The following is a 16,584-nucleotide window of genomic DNA, read 5'->3' on the forward strand; positions in this document are numbered from 1 at the left end:
ACATTTATTTTTTTTTATTTGTTTATTTATTTTTATTTTCCAATTTTTGCATATTCATTTTTAAATATTAACATTATATACATACTCAGGTTCTCATACACGCTTCAGTCACACAGGGATCCTACTCCTATCTCAAAACTATATTGTCCTTTGTCAGGGCAGGGGGGAGGGAGGGATAACTCACAAGTACTCAGGGTGGCTACGTATCATCACTATGTATTGCATATATACATAGGGAAAGCATTCGCATCAGGTCACGCAGGACTGAAATCATACCCACTTTCATATTTTTATTTACATATGTATATTGTTGAAGTATTTACAGAGTGGAAAAAAAAGTATATATAGTATAATGTATGCACATAGATCACAACACTGATTGAATTGGTCTCAGTCAGGTAAAATCATCAGTCTATCGACCACTGAGAGATATGAAATAGTCTGCCTTTTAAGCACCTCGTTTCTTGTCCTGCGGGAGCTGCCAACACTCGCTGTACAACTAGATACAATATGATATATACTGCTTTGACAAATAACCAAAATTGGGCACGATAACGAAGAGAAAGATGTCAAAATAACCAGTAAATCATTATGTGATATTTTCACAATGATAGATTTAGTAACAGACAGTTATCATAGACATTCATACTATTATACACAAGTAGTCCCTTCCCAGACGTATCTTCTGCTACTAGTTAAAACGGCAGCAGTAGTCTTGTGGTGGCGGTGGTGGTAACAGTGGTGGTGGCGGTGGGCTATACTGACCCATACACACCCATACACAGCCATAAACACTCAAAAAACACTCCTATATACCGAAAACACCCGTAGACACCCTCAAAACACCCTCTCCCCTCTACACACACACACACACACACACACACACACACACACATGTGAAGTGAAGCGAAGTGTAGCTAATTACCTATAGTTTTCAAGCAGCACAAAGCATCAGCGCCAAGACAAGCAGTGCACACCTTCACCACAACATTCCACACTGCCTTATCTTCATCAATTAAAGGTATTTATAAGGCCATTCACTAATTTTAAGGTTTCCTTTACATATGAGAGTGAAAACAGTACGCAAATACTAAAAAGTATAACGATCATTATAGAAGCAAGGCGTCAGTATTAACAGCTGATATTTCCTTCCTTCACTTACCGTAAGCTAAACATCTGTCAGAATGGAGCCAATAATCTACCATTTCATATCCCATGGTCAAATGTTCCTTATATGGAGGTCCGCCACCGCTGTTACCTGTGTTGCTTCCGGGCCGCCTCTCCCCGTGATCCCCCAGCCATCATCCATCCCCCCCGGCAGCCTGCGGGGTCAAATACTTTTTTCAATTATTTCCTAATGGTAATATTAAGCTTCCATGGTATGTTTTTACGGTTTTCATAAATGTTTCGTTGTGTTTGAAGTGTTTTCCGCGCCTGTTTTGTGTAAATATGTAGCGTTTAGTGGTGTTCTATGGCGTATGTTAGTCTTTCTAACGGTCAAAAGTTTTAATTTCTCATTTTGAACTTTTTCATTTGAAGCTATAAGTGGGCCTATAAGGTATCAACGGATCGTCTATGCTCTTTTAAATGTGAAATCAATCTATTGAGTTCAATATGTGGACTTTGGAATGGTGTTTGGTGCCGTTGAACAAATGTCTTATTTCTTTTTATTTTATTTGCTCACGTTTCTGCTTCTCGGTTTAACTCGCTGTAGAATACCTTAAAAGATACCTCAGACTCCGAGAAATGTGGTAATATACCCGCCAAGTGAAAATGGCTTGACTTTTCAGGACGTTTTAGGAAAGTTATTGTTAAAAATGTTTTATACTTTTAACGTAATTAATTTAGACATTTTTTTTAAACTAGCTGAACTGGAGATATTCTGATATTTTGAAAATTAGTTTGAATATTTATCACGTCATAAAATGTTATGCATTCGGCCGTGGGTTCGTTTTTTCTAAAAGTCATTTTTTAAATGAAATTATTTACGTAAATTAGCCAAGTCACCCCCGTTCCCGTTCTCTGTGATGACCACAGCCCAGGTGGTGACTAATCATAGCCCCGGGCTAGCGCCTCTTTTCCATCACCACAGTTCGTCAATATTTTGCCTAATATCTAGTGATTTCTACTTGTTTTCGTATGTTTCTAGGTTCAGATGTGTAAATATCCGTAGCAGAAGGAGGAAGAAAGGAGAAATAAAGGGGGATAAGGAAGAAGGAAGGAGAAAGGGAGGAAGAAGAGGAGCAGCAGCCAAGCCACAATACTTAAGTCACCCTCTATTTTCTCAATATTTTGTCTAACATGTAGTGTTTTGATGTGTTTCTAGGCTCAGGAGTGTAGGTGGAAGCAATAGAAGGATGAAGAAGGAGAAACAATGGAGGAAGATGAAGAAATGAGAAATAGAGGCGGAATAGGAGAAGGAGCCAAGGTGTAATATTTACGTAAGTGTCCCTTTTAATCTTCACGTTCTTTATAATGCATACTATTGGTTTTGGGATATATTTGGAATGTTTCAAATGTGTTCAGTAGTGTTACAGGCCGTTATGTTTTTGGTGCACTATCTGTGTTTTCAGTGTTTTAGGCCTTTTTAGGTATATTTTACGTATCTTGAGTATGTGGATTGAGATGTGTTTCAGTATTTGCATCTTTTGAGTGTTTTTGGTGGTTAATTTTGAGTGTTTTAAGCTGTGTGGTTGTGTGTTAGGATTCTTTTGGATGTGTGGGGATGATTTGGTTATATATTGGGTGTTTCTAATGAATTTTAAGTTTGTTTGGGGGCATTTTGAGGTGTTGCATGGTTTTTTGAGTGTGGTAAAGGATGATGTTGAGTGTTGTAAGTTATTTGGGTGTGTGGGGTGATTTTTATTTATATTGGGTGTTCCTAATGAGTTTTAAGTTTGTCTTGGTGCATTTTGAGGTGTTCCATGGTGTTTTGAGTGTGTTTTATGATAGTTTTGAGTGTTTTAAATGGTTTGGGTGTGTGTGGGGGGATTTTGGCGTGTAGTGGTGTTTCTAGAGAGTGTAGTGTGTGCTTTGGTGCCTTTTGAAGTGTTGTTTGGTTTTATGAGTGTGTCTTGGGTTAGTTTTGAGTTTTGTGAGTGGTTTGTGTGTGCATCTGGGTGGTTCCGAGTAATTTTGGAGTATAGGGCCTACTGGGGATTTTGGAGTATACGTCGGAACCGGTTCCCGATCAGGTTCCGACGGTTCCACCTGCCCAAGAAACCGGCTCATTGAATACTTGAGTTTACAGTTCCAGCCTACCACTACTGAACAGCCCACCACCACCACCACCACCATTGTCGGTGTGTCTGTGATGGCAATGTCTACGGTAGACTATGATAAATATCTATTACTACATCTATTAGCAGTGAAATACTATATTTGTGCAAAGCTTACATATCGATTTATTGGTTATTTTCTTTTTTTCTTTTCGTTATGGTGTCCAGCTATGGTTATTTGACGAAGCAATAAATATTATGTCCTTTCTATAAATATAGCAGAGGTTTGCATCTCCCGCGAGATAAGAAAGAAAAACATGATATTTGAAAGGCAGACTATGATATTTTTTTCATTCTCTATATCAATCGCCTCCAGTCTTGATACAGATCTGCTTTTGACCATACAGGGAGTCTTATGGGTTAAGGTAAATACTTCAGGATATGATAGATCCATTAATTCTAAGACAATACTAAACACACATATACAAGACTCTGTGCCAAGGCAGGACTCGTCGACACCGTAACAAAAACGCAAACCTTCCTGAGATAGCGACTGTGGCTCACGGCTCAGGATTTGTGGATCAGCAGGGGACTATATTCTTCCCGTTACTACACGACACGTCCACATATTTAAGAGATGCTGAGTGGCAAGATCGCCCTAGTGACAGGTACAAGATAGTCCCTCAAAGATTGCATGGTAGGGGACCGACCATTCAGCTAGTTAGGGTTATCACCTGCCACGACGTGATTACTGTGTTAGGCCTTCATTTATTGATGGTTTTGAATCACGTTGCTAATTTTGCCTTAGTTCTTATTCAATGAAGTGATTTAAAGAGCTTGCAACAGATTTCACTTACTAGAAATCCAGGTCAGCCGAAATTTTAGGAACAGTGGTTATGTAATTCATTATTTTAGTCTTAATAAGATTATTTTGAGTTTTGTATTAACCCCTTCAATACTAAGATGCATTTTTAACCATGATTTTTGGTTATGATAAGACGATTTTATTAGCATAAAGAAGGCTCAATGAGAGTCAAAAGATTAGTGGCCAGTCTTTACTATTTTATTCCCCCACACAAGTTTCTGAAGCTGTATAAAATCGCCAAATATTAACCAGAATGAATATGAAAACATGGCTTAGTACTGAAGGGGCTAAAAATATAGTAGAAATGTTCCTGAGAGTAATTGTGTTCCAGGTGGAGGGAGTGGTATTGGGAGGGCTGTGTGTCGCCTGCTTGCAAGGGACGGTGCCCGAGTGGTCGCCACAGACATGGATGGTGGTGCAGCGCAGGAGACTATCAACATGCTGAAGGGCAAGGCTCACTGTGTTTTGCTTAAGCCTATGAAATATCTAACTATTGGCAAATGACTAACACTGTTGCATTCTCCCAACAGGTAAAAAGTGTTTGCTAAAATGATAATTAATATTTATAAGGTTCTATAGGCTACAACAAATTAAACTTTACGTAATTGGCATTCTGTATTAACTATAGTGCAAGAATGATATTTGAATGGCTTCCTCTTCAGTATTCTTTTGAAAATGACACAAAACTCTTGACACCAACTGCTGCAAAACTAGGTCAATGTCCTTACTGCCTGTGCACCGTCAGGACACATACGGTGAAGGCTCTCTGTACAACAGTAGTATGTACTTACTGTGGGTTTGCTGTTGGTGGTGGTGAGTGCAAGACCTGACATCCCAGATCCTGTTACTAGTGCAGGTTGTGATATTGACACACTTAAGTACACGAGACACGTTTATTTTCTAAGCATAGTACATGCCACTGACAGTGTTTGGACTGACTCTTGCCTTAGTTCTAAAGCATATGACATGTACATCCTCTCTCAATAATGTTTAGTCTCCAACTTCTGCTTGCTCACCCATGCGAGTGCCTCAAGGAAGCATCCGTAAGTTCTTGCATGCTACAAAGAGAGACAGCATGCACCATATACAAAGACATAATTACACGACATTACATTCCTTATTCTAGTACTTTATATTCCTCCTGTACAACATTATACTGATAAATTTGGTAATTATAATTCATAGGTATGATATATCTGTGGTCTCAAATGTATTGCATTTTAAGTTCTTGATTTTTAGTTGCATTATAATGACTCAAATATAGATGGCTCACAAGTTTGCTAGAGGGTACAGTTATTACTCAACTGGTGGCACAGTGTTTAGGTCCTTGGTTCAGTAACCAGCCAGCACAGCACCTTTTCTTGATTTTCTTATTGATTGCTATCTTTAAATGTATTGAGTATGCTGTGGTTACAGCTTATTTTAAAGTAGTACAAGTAAGATACTCTGACTCAAGACAATACAGGAAAAGAAGTGATATTAAGGATAAAGTTTACATGTATGTGGCCTTTATTCTGTTACATTGAACTTATTGTGTTCATCCTTAGACCGTGATGACCACCTCTCTCTCAAGATGGATGTTACTGACAAGACCTCAGTGGAGTCAGCTATTAGTGCGGCCATTGACAAGTACAAAGCTCCGCCAAGTCTTATTACCAATGCCGCAGGTATTATAAGGGACAACTTTATGCTGCAAATGGATGAGAAATCATTCATGGAGGTTTTAGATGTAAACCTCAAGGTACAAATTTGTTTCTCATGTTGTTCTTTGGTGTGGTGTGGTGGTGGTATAGTTGTTGAAATGGATAACTGCACCATATTTCTAATGTATTAATAGACTGTCATGTTAACATCATTTATATTGAGAAGCTCAGCACCATTATTTGTGATCATAGTCAGTGTTCTTTTTACCTTTGTACAAGGAGGAGTGGCAGCATCAAGTGGCATTATCTTCATGAACAGAATCATCATTGTATAAATCACTAAGATGTCATGTTGTTGCAGGGAACCTATCTGGTCACACAAGTAGCAACAATGGCGTTAGCAGAGCATGATGCGTCATCAGGATCCATAGTCAACATTTCAAGTATATCAGGAAAGTTGGGCACTATAGGTCAGAGCAATTACTCAGCAAGCAAGGCAGGTGTCATTGGCTTCACTAAGTCAACAGCGATGGAGTTAGCAAGGTGTGTGTGACTTTAAAAAACGTAATTGTAACAGTAGTAAAGATTAGAGTAATTTGTTTAAGTGTGAAAGGGTTGAGTGACTGCTAACAAAAAGAAACTACATGCCATGGTGTATTATCAGTGGTGGTTGCCTACCTGCGCTACTGTGGACTGTAGTGGCATTGTATGAAAGGTACCATTGCAAAGCATGGGAAGTAACCAGTGGCAGTCACTGATACCATTGTGGTAAAGGGGCCTTGTACTCAATGTGTAGGCTACATGTAGCTCTGATATGAATATGTTCCTTTTCATTTAAGAGCCAAGTCCAGAGAGTTTGATAAAAATTTAAATGTTCTTTTTTCCATATTCTTCACTGCTTTGTATTGTATTTGTTTCATATATATCAAGGAATTTGATGTATTAAGAAAAGTCAAAAATTGATGAAAGGATCATATGAAACGCTTACATTCTTTTTATTTGCAACAGTATGGGAGTGCGGGTCAACTGTGTGCTTCCTGGCTTCACCCAGACTGCAATGGTGGGTGGTGTGCCTGATAAAGTAGTGAAGCTCATACTGAAGATGACTCCTCTCAAGAGAATGGCACAACCTGAAGGTAAGTCCCCATCTAGGAAGAGACCAGAAATGTCCACAGCTCAGACTACTGTTTTGGTGTTGATTTTAAATGTCTGAATGCCTTTTGCAGCTTTTCCTTTATTAATTTATGCATCTTTCATAGTCTTAGATCACATTTAGAGCTTTAAATCAGTGGAACATTAGCTCACCTCCTCAGAACTGTAGATAATTCAGAGTTTATTCCTCTATTTTTTTTACCCTCTAATTATTTCACGTCTTTATTCCTTTAAATGTTACTTTTCATGTCCTCGGTGGCCTTAACCTTTGGAAGGCTTATGGATTTGATAGTGTTTCTCCTAGTATTCCCTGTAACTGTGCCTTGCCTACTCAAACTTTTCCACCTCTACGTGCTGGAAGTATGCCTACATTTTGCCTTTTCCTATAAGACACGGGGCTGTATCCTTCAGTGTTTTGGTGTCGTTGCAGTTTCTTGTACCACCTCTAATAGATGTTACTGAAGTTTTTAAGGGCATATTCATGATTAGTCATGGTTTAACATAAATTATGTACTGTCGATAAGAAAAAACACCCATAAAGGTTTGACTTTGTAGCCTATAAAAAAAATTACTCCTTATGAGAAAGTGTTGAAGGTTACAGGCCATATTATCTCACACATAATTGAATTGCAATAAAAGTCATAATGATACAAGGTTCTTCTCTGAATTATTATGCATATATACTTTCCCCACAGAAATTGCAGAGGTGGTGGCCTTCCTTCTATCCGACAAGAGCAGTTTCATGACTGGTGCTAGTGTGGAAGTGACAGGTGGTCTGGGCATGTGAGGATCACAAAGGTAACTCACAACAATGTCTGTCAATATGTTTCAATTGTATAACAACTGTCATGTGTAAAAGAGTTAACAGAAGGAAGGAACAGAACAGGGAGATGAGGGATCTCTGCTCTGTATTGTTTATATTCCGACAATGAAACGAATCATGATGTGTTCTCTCACTTAACTTTCTTAAGGGAATTTTCATCTTGCCATATAAATAAGTAAATAACAAGTCATAAACTATTCTCGTATGTCCTAGTAATGAAAGGAAAAAGTAAGGGTTCAAAATTTTGCTTATTGCTTATTCATTGTGAAATTTTGTTACAGCCCTGTGGAAGCTTTGGTGTAAATACAAGTGTTGAAGTATATACTGTATATAGTGGATCCTCCCTTCCATAGGGCTTGTTGTATTGTAACTACAAAACCTCAGGAATGTGAGGGATGTGTTGGCAATGCTTCACATGTTTTGTCCACACTGAGAGCAGGAAAGCAGGCGAGAGTGAGTGCAAGTGAGGTTGGATGAATTTTAATGGTCACATTGGAAGTGATTTCAAATGAGAGTTGTCATGGCCTGCCATCTCTAGTGTACACAAGAAGTGAAGTGAAATTGCTATAATAAAGGGTGTCTAAGGTGGAAACATGCACTACTTCTATTGGAAGAGTCTCTTGTTCACTTTCTTGCTCTCTGTGCAGACAAAGCCTAAGGAAAGAATAAATCATTCCTTTATCATTATGTGAAAATTAACAACTTAATCATAAAGTTTATATATATATATATATATATATATATATATATATATATATATATATATATATATATATATATATATATATATATATATATATATATATATATATTACACACACAGCTATCTTTTAAAAGGATTAAAATTGTTGTTGCACAATTTATCTCTAATTTGTAAATTTTAATAGCAGGTATGCCAAGAATGTGTGATATGGTGGCCATTCAGCAGCAGGGACATAGCCTTTCAGTGTGCTTGTGCATAGGAGATTGAGAACATGAATGGTCGGAGTCTTTATTTTCTACTTGATTAAAAAAAAAAATACTTGTGGCTGCTGTAATTCAGAAATATTTTTATACGGATTGTTAATCATTACAGTAGATCTTAAATTCTGCCACCATATTGGCATGAAAGTAGGCTATTCTGTTTTATTATCTTTTATAAAGTAATAATGCATTATATTTTTCTATTGTTTTTTATTTTGAATTCCCTCGGTATGCATGTTTTGTTCAGGAGTTTGTCACAGCAGTGTTTGTCTGTGGGTCAAGTTACTCAAGCTTTGAATGAGAAAGTTTCCTTTGGAAGTGCCTCTCTGTGATATAAATTTTTTATTAATTTTATTGTCTTGAATAATGTATTGATATAATCCTGTCGTATGTTGTGTTTAAATCCATACAAAGAGTAAGACACCTTCATGTAAAGCTTTCTTGTTCAAATTGTAAGCTGCCTCTTTTGAGCCACCTCTTGTGATGCATGCAAGGTCTTCATGCATGACTCTACACTGGCAATGCTGTCAGGGCCATGCTCAGAGATCTGTTCAGACTCAAAGAAAGATAATATATAGTCATGCCAGATTTTTAGTTCTAATGGTTTGACAAAAAAAAACTGATGAGGATTATATATTACCTTCAAAAGTATAGTTATGCCTTGTGACTACCTGTGCACCATGTTTTTTAGATAGCCAAAAGGTGTACAGTACATGCAGTAACATAATTCAACGTTTAGCCCTGCCCAGGCATTGTAGCATCATAAGATAAGCACATTGCCCAAAGAATCTGCCAGTTATTCACTCTTACACATATGAGGGGTGTGGTTTCCTTGTGGAAAGATATGAATGCTACCTTCATTGCAGAAGAAACGTTGACTCTCTGTCTTTAAGTGGTCTAGGATTGGAGATGAGCAAACTTCTTAGGATCAGTAGCAAGGATAGAACCAGAAATAATGGATTCAAGCTTGAAAAACATAGATTCAAGAAAGAGAAGGTTGATGAATGGAACGGACTCATAATCAGGTTGCTGGTGCTAAGTCAGTAGGGAGCTTTATAAGATTAGACATATATGGATGGGGGGATTATAGGTGGAAATTTGCAGATAAGGTTCATACAGGGACCCAAGTGTAAGCCTGAAGACTTCTTGCAGCTTCCCTCATTTTATATTCTTATGTACAATGCTCATAAAGTTAATCCCTTCAGTACCATGACGCGTTTTCATATTCATTCTGCTTACTATTTGGTGATTTCATACAGCTTCAGAAACGGGATTAAAATCGTGAAGACTGGCTATTAATCTTTCGACCTCCATAGACCCTTCCTAATGTCAATGAAATCGTCTAATCACACCTAAATCTCAAGGTAAAAATGCGTCCCAGTACTGAAGGAGTTAAAAGTAGTAGTAGTACATTGCAGTAGTTGCATTGATGATAACAGCAATGACGGCGATAGTGATGTTTTGTAGTGAAGACAGTGATGCTAATTCTTTCAAGGTTACATGAAGTTCTGTTTTGAAAGTCGGTGATCCATAACATCTAATCTCACACTGAAGATTGTCTGTTAATGATCTCATAGAAAGAAAGGAAGTTTCATCCCACCGGAACTGGATTCACCTCTCTCTCTCTCTCTCTCTCTCTCTCTCCCTTGCCAGGCGCACGATACACTCTATTAACTTGGGAACCCTTTCAAGTAGTTTCAGTCCTTATGGTACTGAGAGATAAGTTACTACTGATATAGATATAGTTAGCATTGTATATCTAACACGTGGGATACTGTACAATGGTTTTTCCTCTACAGAATGAAGTTTGACGTCGCTCCTGCCAAAAGGCGCGCTCAGTTTCAAAAGAACCCTCGTGGTGTGTGTCAGTGTGTGCGTAGTGGCTGGCTGACTTCACTGGGAGAACTTACATATCTACCATCTTGCAAGGTAAAGTGAAGCGCACATATCAATACATTCTGGTTGATAATATAAGGGCGGTGACACCAAAGCGGGAAGGTGACGCGGAACCAGCCGATGTTGACTTAGCGTTGACAGGCAGATAAGGTGCTGAAGCACGTGGAATAGGGCGAACGGGATGTCCGTAGGTGTACAGTTCATCATGCATAGGTGTTAGGTACAGGGGCCACTATGACCCCATCCATGTTGTTCTGTCATCAGTATTCTGCCTCGCCGCTTTTGAGAAGGCCAGTCAGCTGATTCACATAACTCTTTCCTCTTGAACCCTTTAATTTGTTCTTCACCGTATCTTGGGAACTCTCTAAACCGCCCAGTCCTCACTAAAAAGTTTGTCTTATTAACATGTTTATATTTGAAGTTTCCCCAATTTTTTTTTAGTTGACTAGGAAATGTGTATAGATATTCGCTATGTTTGCTGGTCAGGATAGCGAGTTAAGCCGAAGATAATCACATGTACTCGGCTGTGGTCTGGTAATATAGTGTGTAGAAGTAGGTTTGCGATCCGTACCCGCGGTCCTGTGGCGTAGGGAGCTCCGGGGGGCGCGAAAGGTGTAGGGAGCTGTTTATATCCGTCGCTCTGCCTCCCTCACCCTCACCCTCGCTTTCGCCTTCACTTTCACGCGGTGTGCTTCTTCTGCTACCCATGAAACTCCTTTCTGTTGAACGTAATATTCCTATAGGATTAATTTTCACTGTGTTTATATTAGCTAAGGTTTGTAAGGCTGTAGGACCAAGGGTGCGTGTGAGCGGGGGAAAAAAAAAAGTTTGCACACCTTTTGTTCGTGATATTTATTAGGCAGGACGGTTAAACCAGACGGGTGGACCTTGGGGTAGCGGGAGAGGCCAGTAATGTCAGTATAACAGCAGCGTTAACCTGTAACACTCACAGCTATCCCATCGTTCATTTTCACGGATTCACGCAACTCCTAGGACTTTATTTAAGTATAGATCTTTCATTATTTGTTATTCTTTGTTACTCATCGTAGTCTAGTGCAGAGAGGGTTGGGGAGCGCTTGTACAGGTGTGGCCACAGCTGTGAGCATCGCACACACATCACTAGTTGCCTACATTTTATATATATATATATATATATATATATATATATATATATATATATATATATATATATATATATATATATATATATATATACATATATATACTCGTGTGTGTGTGTGTGTGTGTGAGACAGGGAGGACAGGTTATATGGCAGGGTTTTTTTTTTTTAACTCCGTAATAATTATGCCTACAATTATGTATATCTAATGGATTTTTTTCTGTGCCGAGGAACAAATACTCAGCCGCTGTCTTGAATAGTTAAACTTCGTTGACTTGAAATGCCAATGCAGTGTTTGTAGTTTAATTAAAATTATTTTTTATTGAAATTGATGACCTTGTAGTACGTAGGCTAGGTGTGACAGGCGTCTGGGGGAAGAGATTGCCAGTCATGCTTTGTTAACTGGAACACACACTGGCTGCTCCGAGTTTGCATGCCATTATCAGTTAGTCCCACTTTGCTGTAGTGAAGATAGAGAGTGAAACGTGTATATGTCGTTTTCTTATATTGAAAATTCCCCCTTCGATTCAAAACAGAGGGACAGTACACGCGGTAGTGATGATGGTGTTGGCGAGAGAGTGGCGGGGCGGATGCTTCTGCCGGGCTGCCTGCTGTCTTTTCCCCCAGACAGTCTTGGTCAGTCATTAAGTCCTTGCCGCTAGATATACTGGACTGATTTCTCCCGCTCGCAGCCACACACATGCCCCATTATCGGCACATGCTTCTCGTGGCACTGCACTCGTATGTTTCCAGCTGAAGACACCATCGCAAGGGAGGAAGTGGAGGAGGGATGGACAGTGGGTGGCATGCGGCACAAGCCCCTTACATCGCTGCCAAATAAGGTAACCGCGCCCCGGTGCCCACCCGCCTCTCCACTGACCGAACCTTGGGGGAGTCTGCTGGTGCTGTACTTACCGAGAGAGAGAGAGAGAGAGTTGGACAAGATAATATTACAGTATTACCAACAGCGTCATTGATAGCATCCGCAGTTTTCATCAAGTGACTCTTAATTGCCTTGATAACAGATAGTCCGTACCTGATTATTTACTCGCCTCGGCGGTCGACAATGTACTTTTTAGGCCGGATGCAAGCTCAGATTGTCACGCACGGGAGGTCATAGAATGCAAGGCTATGAAAGGCAGGAAGGGGCAAAAAAGCGCGAGGCGAGGCTGGACGGTGCTTCAGGGCAAGGCGTCACACTCTTGCCAGTATTTATTAAGGCTGTGTTTTCAAAGACTGGATTCTCCTACGGACTCTATAAAGTCTATAAACTATTAGTCAAGTACCCATGGCTATTTTTACCACATAAGATATGTAATGCTTTATAAACTACTACTAGAATTACATATAAGAAAAACACCCTTGAAAATCTCAATAGTTTTTGGTGGAGACTGCTGAAAGTACTGAGATAAGACGCTGAGACGTTTGAGAAGCCAGTCTGTAGCCTCGACAGCTTCTATTAAAGTCCGTGCCCTCGGGGGGTGGGGCAGCAGCACTAATAAACAGCAGTAGCTCCTGTCCGTTAACGCCAGAGGCTTCTCCACCCACTCCTCAAGGTCACATCCTCCTTTTCCTTCTCAGGCACACCTCATTACCCACTCCGGCCCATGTGCTTGGCGTCCACAGGCTTGTTTTCACCATGACACTAGGAGTATGCAAATATCTCTTTTCCTACCTTCCCCCGCGCACCTCTCTCTCTCTCTCTCTCTCTCTCTCTCTCTCTCTCTCTCTCTCTCTCTCTCTCTCTCTCTCTCTCTCTCTCGTTGCTGCTTGTCAATTTAACTAAATCTCCATGACGGTCACATGTACTACTATCTACGTATTGCTATGGACGAAAGTAATGACTGCAGATGAACTTTGTTTTACCACCCAGAGATCATCGCGGTGTACTGTGCATGGAAGTGGCGGCAGCTTGGCGGTTGGGTGAGGGAGAGGCGGCATCTTCCCTGCCCCACCAAACCGACCGCCACCTCCGCCAGACGCGAACCTTACAGAGCTTGCCTTTGTGCGTCACCCGCCTTGCCGTTCTTCATAGCGGAAATAAAGGTGATAGGACGCTCGGCCTATCTAAGCTGTGCCAATGCGTGTTTTCTTCATGCAAAAGCGACAAACATGTATGCAAGGTTGAAGGATTTAGGTGTGGGTATCACGTGGCCCGTGTGTCAGCGTCCGTCACAGTGAGCGCTCACTGCCAGTGTTACCAACTTGGTGCTTAGGTGAAAGAAAAATGTGCTTGTTACCGTGTTGCTTTCAGCGCGAGATTCTTCCGTGAAAACAAGGACTACATTATAACACGTATTGGATATCAGACTTGGTACACTGTCATTTAAATTGTCACATCAAACTTTGCCTTAGAATCTCATATGAAAACGACTATAACAGAACGTTAACTCCTTCAATACCATGGCGCGTTTCCATATTCATTCTGGTTTACTATTTGGTGATTTTATACAGCTTCAGAAACTTCTATGGGGATTAAAATAGTGAAGACTCTTCTGACTTCCATAGACACTTCCTAATGTAAATAAAATCATCTAATCATACTCAAAACTCATGGTAAAAAAGCGTCCTGGTACTGAAAGGGTTAAAACACTTCTGGATGGTATACTCAACTGTTACCATCATTATCTGTGAGTTACCCTCAATGCCAACTTCACTATCGCCTTCACTCGGTATTCACCACATTGTTATATAGATTAAGGTTGAGATAAGTGTCGGTGGAAGCACAGTGCGTAGGATTTTTCAACACAGTCTATTAGTAAGTGAGAATAATTCCATGTGTGTGTTCTGCTTATCATCACCAGCCGGTTGCTTCGTGGAGTTGACATCCAGTACTTATTAAAGCCCGATAAGGCGGCCGTGGGTACAGGGCAGGCTAGTGGAAATCTGAGAGAGGTGAGCTGTGGTTGTAGTGATCCGTGTGAGTAGGAGTCGCATTCAGGTGGAAGGTGAGCTGAGGTTGTATACTTGTGTGAGTAGAAATAGCATTCAGAGACACTTTACTCTCTCATTACGACTATTTTCTAAGGCTATAAGAGATAATTAACGGAATTTGTAAGAATATTTCTCCTTTCATTAATGTGGAAATCTTGTTAATCTGTCACAAGAGCCATAAAAACACTAAAAACCGTGTACCTTCAACTAGAGCCTTTGAAAGTAGCTAAGGTGCAACGTATGTGTGTTGATGACGCCACAACGCAAGTGGGAGGCAAGGAAATAGAGTGACAGCTCGACACACCTTGACGTATAGACTATTGCATTTTGAGCAGTTGGTTTCTTAGCGTATCTTTGACACGTTTGATACATTAGCGTCGGGAGTGATAAGCTTGATGGAGAAGGGATGATATCAGGATTAGATCGCTGATAACCGTGTTTAATATCGGAAATGCACGGACGATGCGATTAGTCAGAGGCGAGCATTGGTAGGCAGTGGCTGCAGTGTGTTGAGCGTCAACCCTATCACCCCTTGTCACTCCTTGGCACACGTAGTACTCGCTAAACTCAAGTAAGCGCCTGATGGACTTTGCTCAGTGTTGTTAAAAGATAGGAGGTGATGGGATGTTTTATATGTAAGAGGGGGAAAGCTGGGTTAGAGCAACATAAAACGAAAAGAAATAGGCTCAGTTAGTTGCCAGTCTCCTTGCAGATCTGAGAGAGTTAGCCAGAAAGAAAGAAATAAATGTCTTGAAACCTCCCTTTTAAATGAAGTCAAGTGATAGAAAGTTGGAAATGTATATCAATCACAATAATGCCCCAGTGCAGGAGAAAAATGAACCGTGAGTGACTAACTTAAGAACACAGAAAGGGTTATCATGACAGTAAGTTCTCTTGAGTGTTGGCAGGACAGGAGATTATCAAGGGATGGTGAGCAGGTGTGAGATCCTGTATAACACTCCATCCGGTGAAAGAGCAACATTCTCCTCTCTCTCTCTCTCTCTCTCTCTCTCTCTCTCTCTCTCTCTCTCTCTCTGTCTCTGGGAAGATGGAAGGAGGTCGAAACACATTAGGAGCCTTGCTGTTGCCGTAATTGGCGGAATGGTTGATGACAGACAGCGGTCGCAACTTAGCCCACATCATGTCATTCTTGAAATTCTTGCTTCGTGCAGCAGTGGTTGTGGTAAATGAGAGCATTGCCTGCTCTGAAACTTCTTTCCGCCACGCCATTACATTAAAAAACGGCTGTGGTGGTTGAAGTTATACGGTTTGGGTGTTTTGTTTGGTTTTAGTCACATATTGATAAGATTTCTATATTGTGAAAGGAAGAAACGGTCTTGTGAACTTACAATACTTACAATAGCTTACAAATCCTCAATAGCTAACGTTAAAGGACAGAAAGCTTTATTAACGTAACACTAAACCTAAGAAAACCTCAGTAATTTACACTAAACTTTAAAACTTCACTCATTCCTTCAGTATTGGGACGCTTTTTTTACCATGAGTTTTGAGTACGATTAGATGATTTTATTTACATTATGAACTGTCTATGAAGGTCAGGTGATTAATGTCCTGAGTCTTCACTATGTCAGTTCCCCACATTAGTATTTGAAGCTATGTAAAATCACCCAATAGTAAGTAGAATGAAAATGAGAACGCGTCCTGCTACTGAACGGATTAAAAAATACACCCCTTACGTTTATCCTACGTAGGCATCGCACATCAGCGGGGTCACGTCAGCTTGAAGCATGCACACGTTTCCGCCTTGGTGTTAGGAAGGAAGGGGCGGAGGGCAGCGTGGCGGGGGCTGTTGGGCTGCAAGAGGGAAAGGTTGCGTGTCACGAACCTGTAAAGTATGTCGCTTGTGTGGAAGTGAGAGGTGCCGGTGAGAGGGAAACTTTGAGTGGTGGTGGTGGTGGTGGGCAGGGACTGGTTGTGGTGGTGGTTGTGGTGGTGGTGGGATGCAACAC

The 16,584-nt window shown here is 40.4% G+C and overlaps 2 protein-coding genes across 5 annotated transcripts in view; both read left to right on the top strand.

Moving 5' to 3' along the window:
* Positions 1-2,399: 2,399 nt before the first annotated feature.
* Positions 2,400-10,482, top strand: LOC123503391 (estradiol 17-beta-dehydrogenase 8-like). 4 transcript variants are annotated; one of them, XM_045253113.1, is made up of 7 exons: positions 3,726-3,886; positions 4,415-4,531; positions 5,631-5,824; positions 6,088-6,269; positions 6,735-6,862; positions 7,574-7,676; positions 10,464-10,482. In XM_045253113.1, the coding sequence occupies exons 1-6, from the start codon at positions 3,856-3,858 to the stop codon at positions 7,663-7,665; spliced, it is 744 nt and encodes a 247-aa protein (XP_045109048.1). In that variant the 5' UTR covers positions 3,726-3,855; the 3' UTR covers positions 7,666-7,676; positions 10,464-10,482. The 4 variants fall into 4 exon arrangements, with proteins under 4 accessions (XP_045109049.1, XP_045109048.1, XP_045109047.1 ...); XM_045253112.1 differs by lacking the exon at positions 10,464-10,482 and adding an exon at positions 7,983-8,865; XM_045253114.1 differs by lacking the exons at positions 3,726-3,886; positions 10,464-10,482 and adding an exon at positions 2,400-2,441 and having other exon boundaries at positions 7,574-8,865.
* A 4,600-nt stretch (positions 10,483-15,082) lies between these two features.
* Positions 15,083-16,584, top strand: part of LOC123503390 (unconventional myosin IC-like) — a 42,154-nt gene continuing 40,652 nt past the window's right edge. Inside the window, exon 1 of the mRNA XM_045253110.1 lies at positions 15,083-15,185. The gene's annotated coding sequence lies outside the window, so the exon portion shown is untranslated. The remainder of the gene's footprint in view (positions 15,186-16,584) is intronic.

Source organism: Portunus trituberculatus, chromosome 14 (genome assembly GCF_017591435.1).
Source record: "Portunus trituberculatus isolate SZX2019 chromosome 14, ASM1759143v1, whole genome shotgun sequence".
Lineage (NCBI taxonomy): Eukaryota > Metazoa > Arthropoda > Malacostraca > Decapoda > Portunidae > Portunus > Portunus trituberculatus.